This window comes from Capricornis sumatraensis, chromosome 4 (genome assembly GCF_032405125.1).
Source record: "Capricornis sumatraensis isolate serow.1 chromosome 4, serow.2, whole genome shotgun sequence".
Lineage (NCBI taxonomy): Eukaryota > Metazoa > Chordata > Mammalia > Artiodactyla > Bovidae > Capricornis > Capricornis sumatraensis.
The window spans coordinates 154140611-154154743 of NC_091072.1; the positions used below are offsets into that span (position 1 = coordinate 154140611).

The 14133-nt window shown below is 55.8% G+C and overlaps 1 protein-coding gene across 1 annotated transcript; it reads right to left on the bottom strand.

The window, feature by feature from the left end:
• Positions 1 to 5479: 5479 nt before the first annotated feature.
• On the bottom strand, positions 5480 to 6814 carry KCNJ4 (potassium inwardly rectifying channel subfamily J member 4). The gene has a single exon (XM_068971630.1). The coding sequence runs from the start codon at positions 6812 to 6814 to the stop codon at positions 5480 to 5482; it is 1335 nt and encodes a 444-aa protein (XP_068827731.1).
• Between the last annotated feature and the right edge of the window lie 7319 nt (positions 6815 to 14133).

A 14133-nucleotide genomic window follows, 5' to 3' on the forward strand; every position in this document is an offset into this window, starting at 1 on the left:
GTTAAAGCTGGTTTTTCCGGTAGTCAGGTATGAATGTGAGGGTTGGACCATAAAGAAGGCTGAGCACCAAAGAATTGATGCTTTTGAACTGCAGTGTTGGAGAAGATTCTTGAGGGTCCCTTGGACAGCAAGGAGATCAAACCAGTCAATCCTAAAGGAAATCAACCCTGTATATACATTGGAAGGACTGATGCTGAAGCTGAAACTCCAACAATTTGGCCACCTGATGCGAAGAACTGACTCATTAGAAAAGACCCTGATGCTGGGAAAGATTGAAGACAGAAGATGGGGACGACAGAGGATGAGATGGTTGGATGGCATCACCGATCGATGGACATGAGTTTGAGCAAGCTCCAGGAACTGGTGATGGACAGGGAGGCCTGGCGTGCTACAGTCCATGGGGTCACCAAGAGTCGGACATGACTGAGCGACTGAACAACAACAATAACCTGTGGTTAGGATTCTGCACTTTTGCTGCTGAGGCGCAATGTTCAATCCCTGGTCAGGGAACCAAGATCCTGTAGACTGTGTATCGCAGTCGAAATAATAAATAAATAGATAAAGAAATAAAACCACCAGTATCACCAGCTACCTCCTCACCCCTGCTAGCGGTTTTCTCAGCAGTGCTGGGCCACAGGGACTCTGTATTTAAAAAAAAAAAGAAGGAAAATGTGTAGAATCTTTCAATACCAATAAAAACCAGAAAAAGCTACAGTGAGAAAAGCCAGATCCATGAAGAAGGGGCCAGGGTCACAGCCACGGGAGCTAACTAAAGCCTGACACAGATAAGGGGGAAGATGTGATGGGGTGAAACAGCTGAGTTGAATGCCTTCTAGATTCTTTTTTATTTCTCTTTAAGCAGTGTGAGTTCATAAGGAAAATGAGTTGGTTTTTTTTTTTTTTCTGGAAGCCGGCAGGAAGGAAGCAAGCAAAGATGAACCTACAAGAATTAGGCCCCAGTGGTGGGGCTTTTATTTGGGATGCAGGCGGCTGTCAGCTGCGTGAGTGGCACCCTCTTACGCCTTGGCCCCCACCCTTTCTCCCACTCGACGTCCCGCCAGGGCTGTGACTGAAGGAGGCTAGACGGGAGAGGCAGGGTCCCCACTCCTTGGCCCCGCAGGAGAGAGAGAGGGGCAGGAGCCGAGGAAGGGCTTAACGGCGCCTCCAAGGCCCCTTCTGTGACTACAAGCTCGTGATAGCTAATGTTCTTACACCCCCAGATTCGGCGATCTCCCCCCCGCCCCCATTTCAGGGCCGCCAGGAGCCGGGAGTGAAGGAGTGAAGCGAGAGATCAGAGGAGCTGCCTGCCGGGGAGCAGGGGAAGGGAAAGCAGGTGGGAGGGCTGTGAAGGGAGCAGGTGGGAGAGCCAAGGTGAGTCAGCACTGGTGGAGCAGCAGGCTTGCAGCCTTGGAGCCTCCCTGCAGCGGTGTGCTCGCCTCTGCGCTCTGGGCTGGCTGTGTTGCGCGCTCTGCCCCCTGAGTCCCTGTGCTCCCCACCCCAGTGTCCTCCACTTTGATACCCCAGAGAGTCCTTGCTGCGGGCGCTTGTCAAAACTTGCCTACCCTGTATCACATGCACATCTCACAGTGACAGGGGCCTTTCTTAAGGAGCCGCTGTCACGAGTGTCTGAGCGAAGTGGCCAACCAGTGACAAGGAAGGTGTTTAGGAGGGATCTTGAAGGGCCCCTGTATCGCTCTGGATGGGAGGCCCACTTAGGGTGGACTGCACACTCTGTCCCCCTGTCCTTATGGGTGGACGGCAGGACAACCTCTACCCCGTGTTCCAGGTGGAAGGTACCCGAGTCTGAGGCCCTCTTTAGCTACTGCCGGCTGCCCTCGGCGCCAGAGCATCACTGAAATGAAGCAGACAGGAGGGGATGAGGTCAGTGAGTCCTCCCATGGGCCTGCAGGGCTGGAGGGAGGGATGTCACTGGGGTTGGGGAGCAAGACCCTGGAGTGCGGCCACCTAAGGCCCTTCTGAGAACATGGGCAGGCGAGCAGCCACACTTGTGTCTGGCTGAGTGGCCCCTTCAAGGCCCCCAAAGGTCATGGGTGCACTCTGGGAAATCTGGATAGGGACAGAGGAGGAAGAGAGGAAGCCCCTTCCACCCTCTCTTAGCCCCGACCTCAGGAAGAATGGGAGTGAAGGGGAAGCTGGCCCCTGGGGCTCTGACAGTTCCCACCTTGGTTCAGACCAGCCTCTTAGTTCTCTGGGCCTCCATTTCCTCTCTGAGACCAAATCCTTGTCCCACCTGCCTTGAAAGGTCTTATGCAAATAAAAAAAGACATTGTGATGAGTTCTTGGGTGCTTGGCCCCTTTTTATAGGAAAGAGGCCTCAGGTTATTTTCTTAAACTGTTAAAGTACACGGAATGCATCATGATTTACCCAAATGGCCAACATGAAATGTGGGGCTTCACAAAGCAGCCAACGGCACTGGACAGCAGCTGAGCTTGCCTCCAGGTTCCCATCTGTGTAGCGGATTCCTGGGAACAAGGAGGGTGCCCTCTGCTTCCTTGTACCCCAAATGTTGGGTACACAGTTAGCACATACTATAGACTTAGAGCTGGAAAGAACCCCCAACTCAAAGGTTCTGGGACAGACTAGCAAGGAAGGCCACAGGGCCACCTGGTGTGTATGCCTTTTGCCAAGGGACTTAACCACGTTCCCAGAGGATGGAGTCAACTTCCTGCCCTTTGAATCGTGACCTGGATTAGCGAATAAAATGCCATGGAAGTGACGTTATACAAGTTCAAGGTTAGACTCAAGAGACCTTGCAGCTGCTGCCTTCACCCTGTTCAACTGCTGCCCCAAGACTCTGTGGAGTGATCTGGTGTAGCCTGTTGGAGGAAGAGAGGCCAATGGAGGAGAAACGAGGCCCCCAGGCTGGCAGTGAGACCTACTGCCCAACATGCGAGTGAGTGAGGACCTTATGGCCTGGCTGACCTCCACGCTAAGCAAGGCTGCTGGAGTGGCCCACAGAAACGGGCACAGAGCTCCCGCCAGCCCACCCACACCACCTCAGAAAGAATAAACCAGTGTTGTCTACGTCTAGGGCGGCCTGTTACACAGACAAGCTAACCGAAGCCTGAAGAAGGGAAGAGACCCATCCAAGGCCCCACAGTGAGGAGAGACCAAGTCCAACTATGACCATGTCTCCCAGCTGCCCCGAGAGCCCTTCCCACCGCAGTGTCCTGGAGTCGAGCTCATCAGCCCAGCCCCGTGTGTGTGTGTATTTGCGAGGATGTAAACCAAGTGGGCCCTTGCCAATTTTCCCTGAGTTACAAAGGGCTGGCTGACATCCACACAGGATGTCCCTTGTCCCTTGAAAGGAGGTATGGTTCATTCCATTCTACGGAGAGTGAAACTGAGGCCAGGAGTTGCTGGGCAACTTGCTGACAGCCACACAGCTTGTTAATAGCAAAAGTCCGACTCAAACCCACTCAGACCTTCTATGCCCATTTAGGATGCTTTCCACTGGCTCCCAGAAAGGAGACCAGCAGGTGGTAAAGTTCTCTCCAAGGGTCAGTCTCTCAGAAAAGGGCACACACATATACAACCATACAATACACACATACATACCCCACACACATACATACACACACACAGATACAACACACATAGATACAACACACACACACCATACACACATACATACCACACATATACAATACACAGATACATACACACCATACACACATACATATCACACATACACAATACACACACACACATACACACCACACACACATACACACCATACACACATACACACAGATACAACACACATACATACACACCACACACACACACACACAGAGATACAACACACATACATACCACACACACATACACACCACACACATACACACCACACACACATACACACACAGAGATACAACACACATACATACCACACACACATACACACCACACACATACACACCACACACATACATACAACACACACATACCTACCACATATATACAATACACATACCACACAACACACATACATACACACCACACACACATACACACACAGAGATACAACACACATACATACCACACACACATACACACATACATACCACACATATATAATACACAGATACATACATACCATACACAAATACATCTCACACATACACAATACACACACACACACCTACACACATACATACAACACACACACATACACACCACACACACCAGACATACACAACACACACACACACCACACATACATACCACACACACACCACACATATACAACACACACATACATACACACCATACACACATACATACCACACACATATAATACACAGATACATACATACCATACACAAATACATATCACACATACACAACACACACACATACACAACACACACACCACACATATACAACACACACACGTACATACCACACATATACAATACACATACCACACACCACACATACATACACACCACACACACATACACACACAGATACAACACACATACATACCACACACTCATACATACCACACATATACACGCACCATGCACACATACATACATGCACACATAACACATACAGCACACACATACATACCACACGTACATGCACTTCACACACAGAGACACATGACACACACATGCAAGCACCCCATACGCACAGACACACATCATGCTGGTCTCTCTCTGTCCCTCTTTCTCTCTGTCTCTTCTTCCCAACCCTCCATCTTCAACCAGCCCACCCCTAGTGGACCATATACTTTATTAAAAATATATAGATACAAACTCCATTGTCAATCTGGGCTGGGCCTATGGGCCCAGAGGGACCGCAGGGAGGGACGGCCCTTATCCTGCTCCTTGGGGTCCCACTTCTGCACCCAAACCCAACACTATCCAGGGGCCAAACAGCTGGCTCTAAGGGCCTCGAGCAACCAGCCAGGTGGGTGGGGAGGGGGCGGGGTGCCCAGGGAAGGCCTGCACCGCCTGGTCCTGTGGGCACACATGGCAGAAGGTGGATTCGGTGCCTCCATCTTTCCATTTATAGATATTTACAAAAGAAAGTCATGAGCAACAGACCACAGTCATGCAGAAGAAACGCACCCCCCTCCCACCCTCCCAAACTAGCCAGTGGCCCACCCCAGAGCCCCAAGATGCCCACCCCCCAACAGTCCAGGCACCTTCCCCAAGGTTCTGAGAGCAAAGGGGGAATGTCCTTGAAGGGTCGGTGGGGAAAGGGTGAGGGGTCTGGGGTTCCTGAGCTCGCCAGTGGGTAGGTGCTGGGGAGTCGGGTGTCCTGGCCCTTTCCCAGGCCTGGGTTCTGGAGTCAGTAGGAAGGGCTCTCCCAGTCTTTGAAGCCCCCACGTCCCTCCAGAAGGTCTGGAGCCAGGGTGAGTTCTGTCCTGAGTGTGGAGGGGGTGTCCTGGCAGCACACCCCCCAGCGAGGCTCCCGTGGGAAGCAAGAGGGCGGGCTCGGAGGTCAGATGGCAGACTCCCTGCGGTAGGAGATGTTGTCCAGCGGGAGGGTGGCTTGCATGCGCTCCAGATCCAGGTGGCTGCCAAACTCCAGCATCCGGATGATGCCCGCCTCCTCCTTGGAGCCCGCCTCCAGGCCCAGGCCCGCAGCCACGGCGGCAGCGGCCGCAGCCTCCTCCTCCATCTCCTCTTCCTCCTGGCTCATGAGGGCCAGCTCGTTCTCGTAGCAGAAGGCACTGGGCGGGGGCGGCGGGGCGGGCAGCACGGTGATCTTGCTCTCCTGCAGCTCCCGGGCAGAGCAGCAGGGCGTGCCGGCCACCTCGTAGGTCTTGTGGAAGCGCGAGTAGTCCACCTTGTAGTGGCTCTTCTCCTCGAAGACCACGGGCTCGAAGCGGTGGCCCCACAGGATCTCGCTGGCCAGGTAGGAGCTGCGGGCCTGGGTGGTCATGGCCGTGGCCTCCACCATACCCTCCAGGATGACCACGATCTCGAAGTCCTCCGACTCCAGCTCCTCCTTGCCCATGCCGTAGAGTGGGCTGTCCTCGTCGATCTCGTGGACAATGATGATGGGCGAGACCAGGAAGATGCGGTCCAGGCCGATGTCGTAGCCCACGTTGAGGTCCCGCTGATCCAGCGGCAGGTACTCGCCCTCCTGGGTCATGTAGGGCTTGATGAGCTGGGCCCGCACGTGGGCCTCCACGATGTGGCTCTTGCGTAGGTTGCCCACGCGCCACATGAGGCAGAGCTTGCCGTCGCGCACCGAGATGACGGCGTGGTGGCTGAACAGCAACGTCTGCGCCCGCTTCTTGGGCCGGGCCATCTTGGCCATGATGGTGCCAATCATGAAGGAGTCGATGACACAGCCCACGATAGACTGGACCACCACGGCGATGACCGCCAGCGGGCACTCCTCCGTCACGCACCGGAACCCGTAGCCGATGGTCGTCTGCGTCTCCACCGAGAAGAGGAAGGCGCCCAGGAAGCCATTCACGTGCATAATGCAGGGCTTGGGAGCCACCGGTGCCGCCCCGCCGCCTCCCGCCGCGGTCGCCGCCGCGGCCCCCGCCGGGCCGGCCTCCAGGTCACCGTGGAAGAAGGCGATGCACCAGAAGAGGAGGCCGAAAAAGAGCCAGGAGACGAGGAAGGCCGCGGAGAAGATCATGAGCATGTAGCGCCAGCGCGTGTCCACGCAGGTGGTGAAGATGTCCGCCATGTAGCGCTGTGACTTGTTGCTCAGGTTGGCGAAGTAGACGTTGCATTGGCCGTTCTTTTTGACGAAGCGGTTGCGGCGTTTCCGCCGGGGCACGTGGGCCTGCCCGTTGCGGCTGTGCCCGTGCATGTCCTGAAGCCGGCGTGGTCACCTGGGAAGACGCAGGGCCTGCAGGGGAGAAGCCAGACACATGAGGTGCCAGGGAGCGAGTGGGTACTGTGGGGGATGGCTCTCCAAATGCCCCCAGGGACCCAGGTTCTAGGGTGGCAAGGAACCTGCCCAAAGATGCCCAGGAGGGGAAAAGCCTGGACTAGGACCCAAGGTTTCCTTCACCCCTCAGGCAGAATGTTAAGATGGTTCTGACAACAGCGAGGAAGTGCCTCTGTGGCCAGCCCAGCTCCAGGGTTGGGGCCTGCTGGACCAGTAGCTGAGGCCACTGGGATTCAGGTCCGAGCCCCAGCCCCTCATGCTGCACCCTCTGCCCATCATCCCCCCGCCAGAACCTCCTTTGATTGCTCTTCCCTTTCCTTCCAGGAGCTTCCAGATGCCCATCTCAGCACCGCCCCCCACCGATCATCCCACTGGCCCTGAAGAGAGGCTGTTGTGAATGCTCTGGGCCCTGCTCCCCTCCCTATGTTCAGCCTCTGCCCTTTGGGTCTCTTGAGGGCTGGACATTCCCTTGTGCTGTCCAGTTCAGCACCCACTGGCCACCTGTGCCTCTTACATTCAGTTAAAATTAAACAAAACGTCAGCATCAGTTCCCCAGTTGCATTAGCCACATTTCAAGGGCTCTGTAGCCACGTGTGGCTACTGGCTACCATGCCGGACAGAGCAGGTTCAGGGCAGTCCCCTCAGCGCAGCAGGTTCTGCTGGGTAGCACTGGGACCCACAGCCCCACCTCAGTTCCTGTCCTGTCCCCGGACTTGTCAGGAGCCGCAGTGGATGAAGACTCCAAAGTGGCGGTCAAGGCGGAAGGGAGGGGAGCTCTGAGTTTTGACCCCTGGGTAGGCATCCCTATCGCATATCACAGGTGAGGGAATGGGGGCTTAGAGAGGAAAAGTGATATATCTAAGGCCACACAGCAGGTAAGTGGGTCCAGATCCAGGAGTGTCTAACTCTTCAGCCCCCAGGTGCTGTCATTACCACTGAGTTTACTGTGTGGAGACCTGGGGCGGGGTTAGGAGGAGGAGGGAAGCAGACATACTACTACTACCTGGCTATGTATATAACTGCAGACAACTCATTTCTCCTCTCTGAGCCTTAGTTTCCTCATCTGTAAAATGGGGATGAAAACCCTGCCTCACAGGAACCCCAGGAGACTGTAGGTGCTCTGTGAAAGCCAGTGACTCCTGCCTTCCTTCCCGTTTCCCGGGGAGCAGGAGGAAGCTGGTGAGAGGTAGGATTTGCCTGTCAGCGTCCCCAGCTGTTTCAGTGGAGGCGGCCTCTCACCGTGCTGGGTGGCGGGTGTACCAGCTGGGCCCATGGAGGGCAGATCCCCCTATCACCCCTGCCTTCCATGGGGCCCCCGAGAGAGAGATGGTGCTGTCCAGGGCCCCAGCTGGCTGGCAGGGCTGGGGCTGGGCCCAGGCCCGGGTTCCTAGTAACGTTTTGGCCCAGAATTATATAAGGCTGGAAGTTTCTATTTTCTGTTCTATTCTTCTTCCTGATCTAATTGTGCATCTGTGGCAATGTTTATACACTTCCCCGGTTCAGGACAACTCGGTTGCCGCAGCAACCGGTGCGCGCCAACGCTGTAATTTAGAGATCAACGGCTTCAGCGCCTGCCTCTTCCCAGGAGAAACTCCCTCTCTCAGCCCAGGGAGAGCGAGCCCTGCCCCTCCTCCTCCCCCACGGTCACCCCACCCTGACTCTGGGTTCATCTCCCTTCCCCCCTTAAAATGAGCCCCCTGGATCCCCCCAGTCCTGGAAGTCCTAGATCCACCATGTAACTTGGGCAAGTTACTTGATGGCTCTGAACCTCAGTTTCTTCATCTGGAAAATGGGACCAGTGAGACCCATGGGTCTGAAGATCTAACAGGTAATGAATGAGGGTGGGCAATGCCGGTCCTTAAGAGGTCCTGGTTTTAGTTGGGAGTCAGGCCGTCTCTGCTACCTCCCCTAGCATCTCAATGGCCAGGGCTCCAGGTGGTAGTTCCAAAGGGACTGGGGGCCAGATGTACCTTCTAGGCTATAAATGGCTTTCAGGGAAGTCTTCCTTCACTAAATATGTCCCTTTTCACTTTGTCTCATCATCGCCAGTGCCTCCATGAGCACCACAGAAAGAACCAGAGCCCAAAGGAAGGGTTTCGAGATGAGTGATTTCAAGACCCTAATTTTGGGGTTTCCCTGGTGGCTCAGTGGTAAAGAATCCACCTGCCAGTGTAGGAAACTCAGGTTCAGTCCTTGGTCCAGGAAGATCCCACACACCTCGGAGCAACTAAGCCCATGCACCACGACCACTGAGCTGGGCTCTAGAGCCCAGAAACCGCAACTACTGAGCCCTCGCACCACAACTACCGAAGCCCATGCACCCTGGAGCCCATGCTCTGCAACAAGGGAAGCCGCTGCAACGAGAAGCTGAGCCCTGCAACTAGAAGTAGCCACTGCTCCTCACAACTAGAGAAGAGCTGGGCGGTGGGCAGCAGTGTAGACTTAGCACAGCAACCCCCACAAGAAAAAACAACCAAGACCCTCATTTTACACCTGAGGCCAAGGAAGCTCAGAGCTGGGATGAACTTGCTAAGGGTCCCAGAGCAGCTGGGCCAGCCCTGGGCAATCACCTCAATCCCACTCCTGGAAGCTCAAGGTGCTCCTGGAAAGAGGAGCTTCCTCCCTGGAGGGGGTTGGGGTAGGGTGTGGGGTGTGGGAAGAGAGGGCCCCAGTCCAGCCAGGCAGGCCCTAGACCCAGTGGCCGCAGCTTTGCAGGATAGAAATAGAGGGGACAGAGAGCAGTGACCTGGGCTTTGGTGGCTGAAGATGGTGGGGCCCAGAGAGAGTGAGAGCCCTGCCCAAGGCCACAGAGGGGCCCGCGGAGCTGCGGGCCTTGTCTGCTGCCCAAAGGGACTGGCCCTGACCTTGGGGATTCCTCTGGTGCTGCAGGAGAGGGTTCTCCACGGCGCTCCCCGCACCAGCGATGCCCACTGTTTCCCATCCCTGCGCGGAAGTGACAGGAGTCTCAGCCAAGCCCCAGGAAGAGGCTCCGCATGTCCCTGACCCCATGCTCCCCACCCTCTACACTCACACCCTCCACTTCAGCGCAGCCCCAGCCTGGCCCTCTAATCAGCCCCGCCCCATCGGCCACGCCCCGTCATCAGCCCCACCCTCTCATCGGCCCCGCCCTCCCATCAGCTCCGTCAGCCTGGTCCTCCAGCCTCAGCCCCACACGGTGGCCCGGTGGAGACTCTCATCTCCAGGCCCCGCGCCTCCTCTCTCGGTCACAGGACCCCATTTCCCGAGCCCCTGCCCTAGGCCAGGCCCTGGGCCACCTCCGCCGGGTGCATCAGCTCGGGATCAGAAACGTCCACTCCTGGGCGGCTGGGAAAGCAGACACCGAGAGCAGGTGCTGCCCCTAGGCCCGTCACCCTCCACCTCGGGGATCCGGCGTGTGGCGCGTGCCCCTGAAGAACCTGGGCTGGTGAGAGGCCCAACCCCTCGTCTGCAGTGACCGTCCAGATACAGCGCTGCCCCGTCAGCGCAAGCCCCTGCAGGAGCGCGGGTTGGGGTTGGGGGCGGGGCTGCGCTGTGCTGCCGGCACCAGGATCACCGCAAAGCGAGGAGTCCGACGCTCGGCGAGGGCCCGCGGATCACTGCGGCCAGAAGATGGCCAGCTTTTCTGTCCCTCGCTTGTCACACGGATCTTCCTGGCGAAGGCACAAGGGCCCGAGGGAAAAAGTATGAAAGAGAAAGGGCCACAGAGAACGGGAGAGAGGCGACGGGCATTGACAATTGGGTACCACCCCCCTCCGACGGTAGATGCTTTATTAAAAGAGACAGCAAGAGAGCCCTGGCTGTTCAGGTGCCTTCCAGAAAAGTACAGCTAAGTACTTTTCTGGAAGGCAGGGAGCTGGTCTTACCCGCTCGCACCGAATGTGCCTCATGAGCAAGCACTGGAGAACAGGGTTTCCAGGATGGGGGCCCTAAGGGCTGGCCCCCTGGCTGCCTCCCTGGGTGACCTGGGACAAGCCCATCCCCTCCCTGCTGGGTGCTTCCTGCTGTTCCTGTCCTTTATGCAAAGAGTGCAGCCTGCAACATCTTTCGTGGTGAATGTTCTTGCTTTTGGGGAAATGATGGGGATGGGAGATGCTGGTTGCTTTTTTTTAAATGTAATGTCCTTTCTTGGCAAAGTGGAGCATTGACAATGCTGTACAAGTTACTTTATTTGGGGGGGGGATGGTTAATTTCACTATGCTGTGAACATCTGGATCCTAGACAACTAGGGATACTGAGGCTGAGAGCAGGGCTGCAGCACTCGAGTTGGCAGCTGGCAGACACTTGAGCCTCTGGGAGGGAGTGAAGGTCACCAGCTGGGTTGTCAGCTTGCTGTCCTGCCCCTTCCTAGGGAGTTAATGAGGGCTGGACCCTGCCTGCCAGGGGGTCCGGAGAGGCAGGAGGACCAGCCCGCCCCTGTGTCCTCTTAGGCTTTACTTATGATTTTATGACACTGAATGCACCCTCCTTGCCCACAACTCCTTTTGAAAAAAAAAAAAAAAAGAGAGAAACTACTAAAGTGGCAGCAGCTCCTGCAGGCTCCAGCAGCCCAGGCAGGCTGTGGGGTGAGTCTCCCCACGAGTACCCTGCCCCTCGTGGGAGTCACAGTGGTTTCTGCACATCATGCAGGCCCTCTGGCCCCAGACAGCAGCAGCAGTGTGTCCTGAGACCCAGGGCAGGCAGGTGCACTCAGCCCCGAGACACGGGAGGGAGGTGGGGGGCAGAAGCCTGGATATAGGGAGCCCTTAGCCCACCGGCCCTGGAGAAGAAAATGGCAACCTACTCCAGTATTCTTGCTTGGAGAATTTGATGGACAGAGGAGACTGGAGGACTACAGTCCATGGGGTCGCAAAGAGTCAGACATGACTGAGCGACTCACACTAGCCCAACGGCAGGACTTCGGCCATCCCTTTGATGTCAGGGGGACAACAGGGAGGTGAAGGCACCAGCCCGTGGTCACACAGCTCAGTGTGGACCTTGCTGAACCTGCCATCCCTCTCGGTGGCCGCCCTCAGAGAAGGAACACTCTGGAAGTGCCAGCTCTATGCCAGGCGCTGCCTGGTCTCCCTCATTGAAGCATCACTGCAACTCTTTGTTAATTTAACAAGTATTTATTAAGCACCTACCACAGCAACAAGCAGGGTTATTATTTCTCTTCCCAGCTGAAGAATCACAGGCTGGGGGTGGGGTGGGGATGGGGGAGTAGAGATGGGGTCACACAGCAGATGAGGCAAACCAGGATTCTGAGTCAGGCCCGCTGGCTCCAGGCCCTGGCTCACCCTGATTCCCAGCCTCTGGCCTTCCCTTCACCTCTCACGATGCCCTATGCAACCCAGACCCGCTCGTGCCTCTCCCCGGCCCTCCAGGCTCAGCCCGAGCCCCCCTGTTCTCTGAAGTCTTCCAAGGCTGCACTGCCAGCTGCCAGCCCTGCTTTCTTGCAGCCCCTTGGCCATCACTCAACTGCTCTTCAACTGTATGGAAACATGGGCTGGTTAAAGCCTCACATTTGGGGCTTTAACCAGCACGTTAGGCTCTTGGGCTCAGTTCTCCTTCTAGCATGTCCTCTGTGAACCTCAGTTTGCTCATCTGCAAAATGAACATGGTGCTAACAATGCCTGCTGCTGCTGCTGCTACTAAATCGCTTCAGTCGTGTACGACTCTGTGTGACCCCAAAGACAGGAGCCCACCAGGCTCCCCTGTCCCTGGGATTCTCCAGGCAAGAACACTGGAGTGGGTTGCCATTGCCTTCTCCAATGCATGAAAGTGAAAAGTGAAAGTGAAGTCGCTCAGTTGTGTCTGACTTTTAGCGACCCCATGGACTGCAGCCTACCAGGGTTCTCCGTCCATGGGATTTTCCAGGCAAGAGTACTGGAGTAGGGTGTCATCGCCTTCTCCGAACAATGCCTACCTCACCTATATAATAGAAACATCGGCTGAGGGGTCAACAGGGCATTGCAGGTAAAACGCAAAGAATGAGATGAGATGAAAATGATGATGACGAGGATGAGGTAAGAACTCTGGCCTGGAAGACCAGAAACCCAGCTTCAAGACCCAGCTCCACCACCAACTGTTCCAGCCAGGGGCTCCTTCTCTCCATCTATAAGATGGGGGACCTTACTAGCTCTCCAGCAGGGGAGTGGGGAAGAAGGAAGTGGAATGAAAGAAGGGCCCAGCACAGTGTCTGTAGTTAGGCAGGCGATGGGGTGGGTGCTTCTGAGTCTAAGCAGCCTCCCCCTGCCATGAGCCCTTCGTGGGCCTGAACGGGAGACTGACTCTTCTCCAGAGGGCAAACCCACAGGGCAATGCGGGCAGTGCAGGGCCGGGATGGGAGGTACAATTTCCCTGGGGGAGGTGGGAGGAATTAACTCCACTGTCCCATTTCCCAGCCCTCTGAGGAGCACAGGGCCTCCCTCTACCCCAGCTCTGACTGAGGCCTCTCAGGCCTGGACTATCTGGTTGAGGGACGGGGGGATCGTCCTTTAATCATATACACCCAGGGATTTGGAGGAGGAAAAAGACTTAACGCAGGCAGCTGAGCTCAGTGCCTCCAAGAGTAAGAGGCAGCTGGGGATGGCAGCCACAAGGGTGTCCCGTCCTGCCCACGGCCCTCTGCGGGCCTCTGTCCCGCTCTGCAGGCCCCCTAAGAGGTTGAACTACTTTCTCTTGACAATTCTCGAGATCCCACACCTTCCCCCTCCCAGGGCAGTGACTCTGACTCTGGAGTCTCTGTGCCATTTTCTGACTGTGTGACTTTGGGCAAGTTACTTAACCTCTCTGGTCCCTGCGAGCCACATCCTTAGGTGGGACGAATAGTATGCCTCACTGAGGAGTAAATGGGATCATGCCCAGGTGCCAAGCACAGAGTAAGAGATTGATAAGTAATACAAACAATTCTTTCCTGAAACTCCATCCCTGGATTTCAGATGTCCTGCCCTGCAGCCCACCCTGCACCATCACGTGGCCCCATCCAACTTTTCTTCCACCAGCACAAGGGAGCAGGTAAATAAGAGCAGTGGCCTCAGACTCTCACAGAGCTGGGCAGGAGGCAGGCTCAGTCCTGTCTGGCACCAGCAGGATCCTTGACCTCTAAGCTTCAGTGTCTTCATTTGCAAAGGAACATAGTAACGCCTACCTTGCAGGGTGGTGTCCTGAGGGCCAGAAGCAGATTGTCAACTGTCATAAAAGTGCAGGCCACACTGTGGGGACGCAAGAAATGCTCTTCCTCCCCGACACCTTCTTTG

Excerpts from the sequence above, each read along its gene's own strand:
- KCNJ4 (XM_068971630.1), bottom strand. The coding sequence starts at position 6,814 with ATGCACGGGCACAGCCGCAACGGGCAGGCCCACGTGCCCCGGCGGAAA.